This window comes from Sphaeroforma arctica (assembly GCF_001186125.1).
Source record: "Sphaeroforma arctica JP610 unplaced genomic scaffold supercont1.43, whole genome shotgun sequence".
In the NCBI taxonomy this organism is placed as follows: Eukaryota; class Ichthyosporea; order Ichthyophonida; genus Sphaeroforma; species Sphaeroforma arctica.
Window position 1 is genome coordinate 127,615 of NW_014040515.1, and position 13,602 is coordinate 141,216.

General features: G+C 41.7%; 4 protein-coding genes across 4 annotated transcripts in view; 3 read left to right on the top strand and 1 right to left on the bottom strand.

The window, feature by feature from the left end:
• SARC_01142 (hypothetical protein) overlaps positions 1-910 on the top strand; it is a gene marked incomplete at both ends in the record, with an annotated part of 2,024 nt that extends 1,114 nt beyond the window's left edge. Inside the window, 2 exons of the mRNA XM_014305149.1 lie at positions 141-262; positions 806-910. Of these exons, the coding sequence (XP_014160624.1) occupies positions 141-262; positions 806-910 (227 nt within the window). The remainder of the gene's footprint in view (positions 1-140; positions 263-805) is intronic.
• A 3,038-nt stretch (positions 911-3,948) lies between these two features.
• On the top strand, positions 3,949-8,849 carry SARC_01143 (hypothetical protein). The gene is made up of 4 exons (XM_014305150.1): positions 3,949-5,161; positions 6,488-7,178; positions 7,811-8,335; positions 8,667-8,849. Exons 1-4 carry the CDS (start codon positions 3,986-3,988, stop codon positions 8,816-8,818), a joined length of 2,544 nt encoding a protein of 847 aa, XP_014160625.1. The 5' UTR covers positions 3,949-3,985; the 3' UTR covers positions 8,819-8,849.
• Positions 8,850-10,047: 1,198 nt separating this feature from the next.
• SARC_01144 (hypothetical protein) lies at positions 10,048-11,652 on the top strand. Its single transcript, XM_014305151.1, has 3 exons — positions 10,048-10,429; positions 10,592-10,796; positions 11,149-11,652. Exons 1-3 carry the CDS (start codon positions 10,358-10,360, stop codon positions 11,508-11,510), a joined length of 639 nt encoding a protein of 212 aa, XP_014160626.1. The 5' UTR covers positions 10,048-10,357; the 3' UTR covers positions 11,511-11,652.
• The window catches only part of SARC_01145 (hypothetical protein), a 2,510-nt gene continuing 560 nt past the window's right edge, over positions 11,653-13,602 (bottom strand). The window contains exons 2-3 of the mRNA XM_014305152.1: positions 13,148-13,249; positions 11,653-12,592 (exon numbers count right to left, since the gene is read on the bottom strand). Coding sequence (XP_014160627.1) covers positions 12,431-12,592; positions 13,148-13,249 — 264 coding nt within the window. The 3' untranslated portion in view covers positions 11,653-12,430. The remainder of the gene's footprint in view (positions 12,593-13,147; positions 13,250-13,602) is intronic.

The following is a 13,602-nucleotide window of genomic DNA, read 5'->3' on the forward strand; positions in this document are numbered from 1 at the left end:
TATATATATATATATATATATATATATATATATATATATATATATCACCCTTGATGTATTATGACGATCACAATGGCTTGTCCTTTTTGCTGGCAATCGCATACCAGAAAATGATAATAAAAATATAATAATTTACTCAGGACAAGCCAATGTCGATCTTCGTAAAGCAATCTGCCATACAGAGGCTCGTGAATATACCCGTTTAATAAACATTGTCGATCTGATCAGCACTTCGATAAACAGCACTTCTCAGAATGCGCAGGTAGGTTTTATGTGATTTTCTAGTATCCAGTGGATGTTATATTGGATTATGGTGTAAATAGTGTCAGTATTTGTTTGCTACACATTCATAAAATCTATGTACATATACGATACGCGCATGTATTATGACTTCTTTGCGGTGCTATATATTGTCCACATTCATCCCGTACATATGCGTAGTTTTTGTACTGCTCAATATAGGCTTGCTCTCGCACTTGTTCATGTGAGACAGAAGTTGCAGCCAGCTGAATGTCCAAAATCAGTGCGACCATTCGCTCAGCTTAGTAGGTATCTAGGCTCGTAGCGAATTTGATATGTTCCGAAACGGTTTGATTTTATTATCAAATTTGCTTTGTGTACATTTCTACGTTCTTGATAGTTTTCTTTAGCGTTATACTATTGCCAGTTTCATTTCCAATTTGGCCGCCCATTATATCCATATTCCTTGATTTAAAATACAGTTTAGTGATTGCCCAATGGTTGTCGAATGCGGAACATTTTTCCACCTCCAACTCACTTGCTTGAACTTGATACTCATTGCCAGAAAACCTCGTCAGATCTCGACGCCCTTGTACAGACAATGGATGCGATCAAGGATCAGCTAAGCTTTTGTTTAGACCACGATTTTCTGCCGCACATCAAGCAATGATCATCAGTGTCCTTCGCGTAGACCCATATTACCTCCTCGCGAGTGCACACGGAGTGGGTGCACCGACGGAATACAAGCGTATTGTCCGATTAACACTTTTTATACAAATATTCTTGAGCCGGGCCGCATCAAGAAAACAAAAACCACGAGACGACAATTTATCTAGTATACTGCAAAATGCCAGAGATGGAAGAGTCATGAGAGCGAAGGAGAGGTCCAGGGCGCTAGGCGGTGCCATAGAAGTTTTATCAATTGGGTTGTTTGATGCAGTGGGGTGCACTGTGCGCCCTTTTGTTTTCTATTTATGTATTGATTGAAAAGAGTAAGAAACCCCGAAGAAGAAAAACCAAAGTAATAAAGCTCTATGCTTTGTATAGAGACCATTGACCAATCGTAGCACAGGAAGAGCTCAACATAAATCTTTTCTTAAAATAAACACAAAATATTTGGTAAAATTATACTCTTGAGCAGATTGAGAATTTGAGATCCAGCAGCTCTGCACTCTGCAGAGTGCATGCGCCATAGTCCATATGTTGCTATGTAACTATGTACTGCAGGGAGTGTACTCGGTGCAGGCTGCACTGCTGCAGGCCTGCACCTGAGTCGCTGTCTCTCACATACTACTTTAAACCCCCCCCCCAACCCCAAAAAAAAATTTATTTGCAGTAAAGAAAACAAATAGTGACATTTCAACATTTGTCATCTGACAACAATAATGATAAATACAAAATATATAATAATCAGCCCCTCAATGTATGATTTAGAAGGCTATGTCTCGACTCCCAAGTCTGCACTCTGCAAGTCAGTGAAGTCTCTCTTAGACTCTCAGTCGCAGACTCTCACGTATCCGGTCTCTAAGAGTCTAGCTCCCTCTAGAGCTAGACTTGCTAGATGGGGAGTCTCTCTAGTAGTAGATATGTAGAGGGAGAGAGAAAGGTCGAAGTTAAACTGAGTGAAAGACTGAGAGAGAGTCCATTTTTAAATAAATAGTTGAGAGAGAATACACTATTTTGAATTAGAGAGATAAAGAGATATTGTCCACTCCTCTCGCTCGGCACCTGTTCTTCCCCAAGGGGTGAACTCGACGATATATGTTGGCCTAAGGGCGACAACGTTCATCCTATGATTCATAAAACATTCGGAAGGAACTAAGTATAGAGACAGAGCTATATGCCATGAACGCGGAAGTCATGTCGTCGAAAGCTGATGTACACAATTACAGGTGACTGCGGGGGTTAATATGAATATGAATTCCAATTGGCAAAATGCTGAAACGATGCATTAGTTGCCTTCCCCATATTACGTCATTCCTGATACCCAAACCGTGTTGATACTTGGTACAGCCTGAAAACTCAAATTATGATGACATGAAAAAGGGGGGAATGGACACTGGTAAATACACTGTGGGAAGCGAAGCTACATTATGTCACAATGCCCTGCACTAGAAACTGAAAAGCAATTGATTGCGGGCTTTGATTTTGCATTCGAATACCCGCTTCAATAAAAGTGCTCATTCAAACATTGAATCAATTTACCACGTGAAGCGATATCAGCGAATATAGAAGGGAACACGACGCAATTTTCTGACGGATTCTGCTATACAATTCGCAGGTAAAGTTTGACTCTGGCAAGAACTCCTTGGAGGCCGTCGATGAATAAGATGATCGAAGTTTGAATTGTTCGCGTTTGTGTATAAATTGATATTTAACTAAGAACATTTGGAAGTGGATTCGAATGATTTAAATATAAGTACAAAATAACTTTTAGCATCACACAAACAAACTTGTGTACCGGAAAAACGGTAGAAACAAGAGAGACCGAGCGAGCGCAGGCCAACTGTATGATCTCATAAAAGCATAAAAGCACCACTCTCTAAAACAGAAATCCAACTTGAATACGATACCGCTAAATGCGATCAATGAAATACACTAGTGTCAGCAGCAGATGATATCGTAGCCGCCAAGAATTATCTTGGTTGGAATAAACCCTGATGGTACATAGACGCGCATCCAGAATCTAAAGCCAGCGGAGAGATCGACACGAGCGATTCCTTAAATTAAGTATACTCGTGGTATCCGGGATCGCAAGAATCAATTCAACTTGCGAAGTCAAGCCGGAATTTTCAGTTTCGCATATTTATCCGGCCGTAAGCAACAGAAACAAGTTTTAGCGCAACTTAATGACGGGATCATTAATACCTGCAATCTGTTCGTCCAATATCACGTTGGATCAGTGTGGCGTGTAGATCAGATATGGATAATCTTATCAACTGACCCTGCAGGCGAATGAATACAGAAACTACAAATCAACTTGCAGCTATGTTTGAAAAGTCGATAGAAACCATTCCGAATCCCGATACAGCTCACCATCACCTCTGTTATGGAGGTAGAACGGTTGGTTGGCACACCTGGCAAAAATGCTGAGCAAACTATCCGACCATGCTGCAGCTCTTCGGGAAGGATGAAGATGTTCATGTGGTTGGTAAAGCCTACTCCATAGATCCGGGGTGGTCCGAGAGAGTGATTCAGACGGTAGACCCGGGTAGAGTCAGATGCAGAATCTAAATCTTAAGTGTCAAGGAACTGTCAAAGCAGCAGTTCTGCTACATATTCATTTCCTTTCTGGATTATAACTGAGTTTTAAAAAAATAGCATTTTTTCGGGGACGTCTAGAGATGTTCTTTCGTGCCTAACCTCTACCACTATGCTAGGCTGAACTCCTACAGGGAAAGAGTAAAGAAACGAGAGGTTTACTTGAGCCAATGTTCAATACAAATATACGATGTAGTGAGATGTACTTTTATACACTCTCAAGTCTCAAGTCTCAAGTCTCAACACTCTCTAGTAGAGAGTCGTCACTCATCAACTGTCATCAACTGTCATCACTCATCAGTCGACAAAAGTTAAAGAAGACCATCATATATTTAGATAGGCTTTGTTAGGTTTTCAATTCAAAACCCTAAAAATCACAATATTACGCACGTGCACTTTACGACCATAAGGATTGACTGCACTCTCAATAAGCACACAATCGTGATAACTGAACCTTAGAGAGAGGTAGACGAAACGGTTCGCGATGGAACATAGTCATAGGTCGGGTGCCCTAAAACAGGCCAATAAAGGCCATAAATTTGGCAAACATTCTAGTAAACGTTCGCGCGCGGAGGAGAGCAAGGGTAGACTCGCCTTGAATAGTAAACACGACAAGAATGGCAAGCATGAAGCCAGCAAGCTAGACAGACGCAACCGCGCAAAGCAGATACGTGCCCAGAAGCGTGTGGCAGTCCTCAGTGCGAAACGATTGATTGGAGGTATGTCAGGTGCTTCGCAGTTGATTGCACTTATTCCAGTATGCGATGGCGCTCAGAGTTCGCATGTGAAGGACCGGCTGCTCGGTGTGGCCAAGGAGGAGGATGTAGACAGCGCAGATGCGGTTGTCAGCGCTTTCGGAGCGATGTCGACGTGTTCTTCTCGTACGTTGAAAAATAGATTTACATTCATCGACGTAGATAGAACAAACACTTTGAGTGTTATGGAAGCAGTTAAAATGGCGGATACTGTTGTGTTCGTGGCCGCATGCGACAGCGCTCCGGACGAGGCGGGTGAGATCGCGATTACATGTGCCAAGGCTATTGGTCTTCCACCGATGGTTAGTGTTGTACTCGGTCTAGAGCGCATGCCTGTAAAACGCAGAGGAGAGGTAAAAAAAGCCGTGCATAAGTATCTGCAGTTTCACTTCCCCGCCGACGAGCGCATACTGCCATGTGATACCACCACTGACGCACTGGCGTTACTGCGTGCGCTGGCTACTAAGAAACGCGACACCGTTGATTGGCGCAGTAAGCGTGCGTATGTTGTACCAGACAAGGTTGGGTTTGTGCACAATGAAGAAATGAATGGTGGCGCAGACAATGGGACATTAAAATTGACGGGCTATATCAGAGGCTCTAAGTTGGACGCAAATAGATTAGTACATATTCCTGGTGGTGGCGATTTCCAAATACAGAAAGTGGTTCGCGCGGCAAATCCTCACACAGAATTCGACCTTAAAAAGGACAATAGGACAGATGTAGAAATGGGTGACGACGACGAAGATATGCTGGCTGTACCGGATGCTTTGAAGAAGGACACATTAGTCAGTGAACTTGAACCAGATATGATGGATCAGGAGCAGACGTTCCCTACAGAGGAGGAGGAATTGGAGGCCGAGCGCACGTTTGAGATGCCGAAAGTTGTGAAGCGTGTGCCTAAGGTATGCTTGTCAGCATGTTTGTATACTTTTGCTCCAAACCACACACTATGTTGTATATGCATGAATTTACAACTATATCCTATGGGCACTCATGTTTAGAAGAATATATAGAGCCATTTCCCTATTATTCGTAGACCCGTATTCACACACATCAGATAAACACGGGGAGATAAACATATGCGTAATTATAGTCTTAATATGAATGCATATCTATAGTATACGCTCCTACATTATATTGATAATATGCTCGTCATTATTATTATGATATATACAGTATTATGCAGAGATATAGTTTACAATGAGTATTTAGTATTGACTTAATCGTGGTTGTGAAAAATTGAGTTCGCACGTAAATTCTAAGGTATTATGCATATATATATATATATGTGTGTGTGTATATATATATCCATACTTATGTATATATTGTGTATATATATATATACATTTATCTATGTCCGTGTATGGATATATATATATACGTATCGGTATACGTGTACATACAAAATACATATGCATGTTTACATACATACGTATACATACACAGATATATATATATTCGCATATTCTTACGTGTATGTAAATGTATACGATTATATAAGTGTGCATTTGAGTACATGCATATATATTTATATATAGATTGTATATAAATTTCAAACACAAATACATATATATATAGGGTTTCAGAATTTATCTATATACATATATATATGCATATATATAGACTTACGGGTGTGTTCATATAAATTAATATTATGATTCTTATATTTATTAGTATAATAATCGATATTTTAAAGCATGCACGTATATGCGTATGCGTATACATTCTACATGCACATCGAACGTATTTACAGGTTGTTTCGATATATGTCTGTATTTGTTTATATGCCTGTATATATATATATATATATATGCATGCCTATATATATATATATATATGTAGGCAAATTTTATATGCATGTATATAAATAGATATGATATAAGATATATATATATATATATATATATGTGTGTGTGTGTATATGGGCAAATTTATATATGGGTATGGATAGGATGCATATATGATATATATATATGTAGGCAAATTTATGTACACGCACACACATCTATATATATTTATATATATGTAGGCAAATTTATGTACACGCACACACATCTAAATATATTTATATATATGTAGGCAAATTTATGTGGTCAAATTTATGTACGCCCACACACGTATATATATATATGTATTCATATATGTATATATTTATTTATTTATTTATCAAACTATGATTTTATTACCTCGTAGTCATGCTCAAATGTGCTTACGTTTCTCATTTATAGGGTACCTCTGCATATCAAGCCGCATGGATTGTCGAGGAAGAGAACGACAGCGACGAGACTGATGCCGAACTAACCGACATGGATGATGACATGGACGACGTCGAAATGAACGAGGACTTCTACAATCCTCAGGCGAACAAGAAGGTCCACAACAATAACATAAGTGTTGCGAAAAGTGCGCCTTTGACTCTGAGCATGCTTGAGGGTCTGGCTAATGGCGATGCCGGTGCGGGTGTGAGCCGAGTGAAGGTGGACAGTGCGGAGGAGTTCGAGGACGTCGAGGGCGAGGAGACGCAGCAGCAGATGTTCGAGAAGTACGACAAGGGCATGGACTACGAGAAGGAGCAGGAGATGTACGAAGACATGGTACGAGAGAGGCATCTGGCCCTCGCAGAGCAGGAGAACGATGATCTGGAGTTCCCAGATGAGATTGACACGCCCGTGGACCAGCCCGCGCATATTCGATTTCAGAAGTTCCGAGGGTTGCAGAGTTTCAAGGACAGTAAGTGGGACCCGAAAGAGTCTTTGCCGCTGGACTATTCTAGGATATTCCAGTTTGACGACTTCAAGCGCACACACAAGCGTGTGCGTGTAGAGGCACAGAAGAACGGCATTGCGCCGGGGCAGTATGTGACTGTGTACATATCGAACGTACCGGCTGAGTTCGGCAGGCAGCTAGCAAACCCGAGTGGTATGTAGTTGTAGCAAGTAATGCTGTTGTAGGGTTTGTGGGATGTTCTAACTGATCGTTTATATGTATATGCGCATCCTTGTAGCTATCAGGCAGCCGCAAGTACGATGTTTGAGCTAGCAATCGCTACGAGATTTGGTAACATGTACTACAGTGTGCGTATTATATCCCGTATGTATATATATTTTTTGACATACCGATGTATGCATGTGTGTGCGTGATTCCTCGAAGGCTTGATTAAAACCTCGTATTTGAGTCTTGGGTGTATTTAATGCTACCCATATACTGCTACATGATATGAGGACATGCATTGTGAACGGGGTAAATTGTGTCGATACGGTCTGATGCGTATTGACGTGATTTTAGGCATATTAGTCGATTCAATGGCGTATCACAAGCGCAGCGTGTCTATGTTGTTATTCCTTGTATGTAATTATGCTATCAGTTGTAGTAGATAGATACCATCGATATGATCATCGTATATCCGGTTATGTACACATACTCGAGACAAGTTCCTTTCACGGACGCAACGAACCGCTCATATATATGTGTGTAGGGCTACATTTGGATGCACTTATTCACGCGGCCAAGTATTATTGATATTCATAAGGATTCCTGTATCTCATCCACAGAGCAACACAGCAAGGTGCCCGTTGTGATGACGAATCTTCTGCGCCACGAGGGGAAGATGACGGTGGTCAATTTCACCATCAAGCGACACTCGACCAACGAGCGAGTTGTGAAGAACAAGGCTGATTTAGTGTATGTTACACCTCTGCGCACCTTCACGGCGTCCACTGTGTTCAGTCAGCACACGCGCGGCGACAAGTTTAAGATGGAACGCTTTCTGCATGCGTCCCGCCCGATAGTGGCCAGTGTGTATGCACCGGTACACTTCGGTCACCTTCCCACAGTGGTGTTTGAGCGGATTGCGGGATCGAATACACTCAAGCTGCTGGCCCTGGGGTCCGTAAGCAGTGTGAACGCCGACCGAGTCAACCTGAAGAAGATTGTCTTGAGCGGAGCGCCATACAAGATCAACATCAGACACGCCACCGTGCGGTATATGTTCTTCAATACCCGTGATATTGCATGGTTCAAGTCGGTGGAGCTGTGGACCAAGGGTGGACTCAGGGGTCATATCAAGGAAACGTTGGGTATGTTTTATGGTTTGGCGCGTAGATATATGTTTTATGGTTTGGCGCGTAGATATATGTATACGAGCTTGACAACCAATCGCTTGATTTTATTTTTCTTTGGAGGACGTGCCCGCCATAGCAGTCTGATGATGTTAGTATTTTAAGGTCTTTTGTAGTCATCATATTTACAATTTTACTGGTTCGTTTCCTCTTTTCCTAATTAAATGTGCACGTCATTGTTATCGATCTCACTATAGTCCGATCTGCGGCATTTAATGTAGTACAACAAAGTCATATACCTTTGCGTTTTAAGGCATGTATGCTGATGAATATTATCCCTTCTCCATAGGTACACACGGACACATGAAGTGCTCATTCAACGGAGCTATGCGTGCTGAGGATACAGTCTGCATGAGTCTGTACAAGCGTGCATATCCCAAGTGGAATTACTGTGACGGCGTGCGGGATGCGGATGTAATAGACGAAGATATTTCAATGTAGTTTAAATTAAAAATTATATAAAAATTGTGGATACTTCAGTTAGTGGGTGTTGCTATTTGTTGTACTCTTATGCGAGCCCAATCACTTCTTGAACTATTTATTAGACTCAGAATCGAAACTTTCAACAGGAAGTACTACCTATCACTTTAAAAGTTGTAAACGGCATGTCGTCCATAGGGGTGGACAACAAGGAACCTCAAATCTATGTGAGGCGCCACAGTGAATAAAGGTGAATATCCTAGCACTGGGGCTCGAACAAGATGTGCACCATAGTTCTGCCATATGGAAAAAAAAGTTCTACATACCTGTCTGACGTTTTAAATTACAAGGACATGTAGCTGTATGGGTTTATTTACGGCGATTTGTGGTGTGTAGAACTGAAGATTGCGGTTTGTGACTTGCTGGCGTCGCTGCCCACATAGATTTCCTGTTGGCAAACCGCGAAGCTCGGCCCACGACTATTCACCAACACATGGTCATACACAGTATTTTTATTTCAACTTTGTAAGTGTGCCAGCCCAGGCCACAGGGCCCCAAGGCCCAGGCCCGGTTGAAGTTTCATGTTTGCGTAGAAAAACTAAATATTTATATTCCGTAGACCGTAAGTCGAAAACCGTGTGCGTAAAAAGCCAAGAGTAGACAGTTTTGCCATAGATTCTGAGCGCTGCTCTTGATAATGGGCCATGTATTTACTATTTAGTATTAGTCTATTGCAGATAATATTAAATATTTACATACATAGCAGAATTCTCAACTGTATTCATAGCATTCTATTCTTCTATATCACAATATCAAACAAAGGCTATGCAATATTTCTCCGTCGTACGGAACTGCGGAGTGCGGATCGGACAAATATGTAGTCCATCAGCTCCAGAGTCTACTCTATGAAGTGCGTAGAGTAAAGTCAAGTGCTATGGTTGATTTTTTTTTTTCGATCAATCAAAATTGAGACATCGACTAGTTGACAACATAGTGTGAGTCTGTGAGAGACTGAGAGGATTCAGGATTGAGGATTCAGGATTGAGGTCTGACTGTCTGTCACTGTCTGAGAGGTCTGAGGAGCGAGGAGTGAGGACTGAAGACTCGGTCTCTCAGAGTCAGTGAGTCAGTGGACTCAAAACTGTGGTCCGTGACTGTGGGGCCTGGGGACTGGCCGAGTGGGCCCACGGGGTCACAGCTGTCACTATGTCAGTCTGTCGCGCAGAAGTGTTCACTGTTCAGTGTTCACACTTTACATTCAGTCAGTGAGTTTACACCGTCACAGACAGGACTCCAGAGAGTGGCAAAAGGCGGTTGTTTTATATATAACTGGTTTTGTGATTGTAGACTTTTGTGGAATCCCACCCATTGTCAGCTGTCAAGAGGGGTTACAGACATCTTGTTCACGTATTTTATATCTGTGAGCTTCAAAGAGTCCGAGCGTTAAGGTTACAATAGAGAATCGCACAGTCAGCGGCTTTGCGTGGATTATGGTACTTTTGTGATTTAAAGAGTACTGCCCGGAGGTGGTTACATCATAGCTGCCATCACACATCAATCATGAAGACATCTCAAAGCCGATTACAGAATGCTACTAGAATATACATTGCATTGAATCGACGTGAAAGTTGGGTATGTAGCAAACTTCTCCGCTGAGCTGACTATTGTTTATTATTTATTTCGATACCTACCACATCGCAGTATTCTTTTGTTGCCAGATTGCTGTCGCAAATGTTTGCAACCCCATAAATAGGCCCATCGTAATAAACAACGGCACATACATTGTATATACAGGTAAATGATGCATGCTTTAGCGTCGACGAATGTATGGACTTTGACGTGGACTGTACACTCAGAGAACACAATGGCGAGACCGTCTTATTCGCCGCATGCCGCACGGGAAACATAACCATGATGAACCACTTGTTCGCACGCGATGCGAATGTCAATATCATTAATTCTAACGGAGACCGTTGCATGGACATTGCGATTCGAAAAGGTGAGTTGATATGTTTCTTATATAGAGTATTTTTTTTGTCTGTTCATGCTTAATGATTCGATTGCCAAGTATGTGACATAGATATGCAGATGCTCACTTTTGTTTCTTTCTGGTGTGACATTACAAGTTGCATGAGTGTTCTTTATTTCATTTTCTTGTCCACGTCTGATTAGATTATCGACTACGGTGCTCATAAGATAGAGTTGCAAATTCACTCCCTTTCTGATTTCCACAATCAGGTTGCATGACGTTTGTTTTCTGTTGTTCATCTACGAGGATGTATTTTACCGTTAGACTACGGTATTATAGTTTTGTTGATGCTCATTCTGAGTTCTTCCTGGTGTACTCTCAGGTTGCATGGGTATTGTTAGGAAGATAGCCGAGCACTGCCTGGTCAAGGGCATCCCATACAAGGGATTGGATCACTCCACCACAACCGCTGAACTCAGTCAGCAACACGCCATTCGCAAGTATCTACAGAGTGTAGACTTTTGTGAGTACTTAAACACAATGGCAGAGCCGACATCGTCTTGTAAAACCTCAGAACTCGAATATATTTGTGACCTTATAGGCCTAAAGTTATCGCGGCAGAGTGAGGTCCACAAATTATCACTCGCTAGTCCTTCAGCAACCACTCTCTTGGCTGAAATGGGCAGTAGTATATATTCAAACAAGGATAGTGTGGCCGGTTGGGTGCTCCTTCAGCAATCGTAACATCATAAATAGGCTAATCGGGCAAATAATTAGTACATAGTTGCATAGCCTCCTATATTAAAGATCCTAGTCATTTTAAGGAGACTATGGTATATAAAATGAGGTATTGTTTATATGATGTATTATCTGGCACTCACGTCGGAGGCAGTTGTTTCGATCCCGATGGCTTTAAGCTGAAGGATAATATGGAAACTATACAATCTTCGATAAACAATACCGGTTGCTCACCAATAGTTTGCTCTCACTATTGATTAACCGATGATCACGCTGCGGTGCGCAACGTGGTATTACCCACATAAAGGTCGACTTTCTCATTTCCTTGTGATAAGCGAAACTTGTGGTATTTCATAGTAGCTGGGAAATAGCAGGGTAGGCGTGTCAACCTCATTAGAGCTGTAAAAATGGGTTGTGTGTTTCGTATTCCTTATGACGCCGCCACAACATCAAGCCTCTCAGTTGGACATGGCATGATCTGGCGTGGAGATCATCTACAGATGGTCTACTATTCATCATCTACAGAGGATCTAGTTTTCACAACGGCGAGGCAGATTCGTTGGTGGTCCGGAGTGTACGTCCAGGTGCCTATTGTGTTATGTCCCACGTGCTCCAAGTTATCATACTGACTTACAGACGGACACAACTCAGCTGTGTGAAATTTCTGCGACAGGCAACTAGCTCAATTCCAAGTCGGATCAGGTTGGGTAACCAAGGTTTATGCATGGTGTGTGCACGTATAGCGCACCTACGTAGACACTGGGTTTCCCCATACCCCCAGCCAGAAATGGGATGGTGTAGCACTCCAGGACGCTCATTGCAAATCCCCCGAATTGCCGGCAAACGAAGGTGCACCACACCCTGGATGCACGGTTAAATATTCACTAGACGATAACCTCCAAACGGCCGTAGCACAAACCCACACATCACAAAGGGGCGGTTCCGTGCCCCGACTTCGGCACTACAGCAATCGTGAATGCACCCCAATCGTCAAAAGTGTTGTAAAGAACAACCAGCACGATGGCTAGACCCACCATCCAGTTGTTTCTCACTACTCTGCGCTCCATGTTCCAACTGTTATCGGGTACCTGCAAGGGAATGAAGCGCACCGGTTTTATAATATACTCGAATACAATGGCAATAAAACACAATATTAATAATGTGTCCTGTTGAACAGCGCCTCCGGATGCTTCGATGAATATATACGCGCGGGAACAACCTCGTATTTACATAATTAGCTGAGCTGTAAAGATTGTCGTCCACTATATAGCAAAGCAGTTGAACAACTAATGCGGCACATAATGGGAGACATAGAATGTAAACCTGTATTTAACATAGTGCGCGCGATACTAAGAATGTTGATACTTATGATACAACAATGTGTTTATTTTTACGTAAAACAAGCTGTAAGAATATGCATCCACTGACTGTCAACTATACATACTACATTAGTTAACAAAGGAGGCTAGGTTGCAGTGTGAGGTGTAAAGATACGGCTTGTAAGAAACAAAAAGTATACAAAGAAGACCACCATCAGGGCGAACCCTGGTATTGTAAATGTATATCTATGCATATATAGGTCGACTTAAATTATCCAAGGTAGACATCCGAACGTAATACAATCACAAAAAGCGCACACTTACGAATTGCATATTGTTCATCGCAACAGTAGGCGGCGGTAATGGACTCTGCAAGTAGTCGCTGGAATCGCGCCATTGACTGCTGCGGCTTCGCTCCAGGACAGTCTGTGTGCAAAGTGTGAGTGGTGATGAAATTGAAGCAAAGCACGGTGCATGTAGTTTCATGGCATACTCTTACTCAAAATATCCCCGAACAAGCTTAGTAAAGCTTATTTGTGCGAAGAATAGGATGCAAAAATATATAAAATCGTCGTATTTATTTCGGGTTAGAAACCATCTATATAATTCCGTTTATATTATCAAATAGTTATAGGACATGTACATTCATAAGTATAAAAACTAATAAAAAGCATACACAGGTACATATACATACATACATACATAAACACTACAATATATATATATATATACTATATATATATATATATATATATATATAATATATATATATATATNAT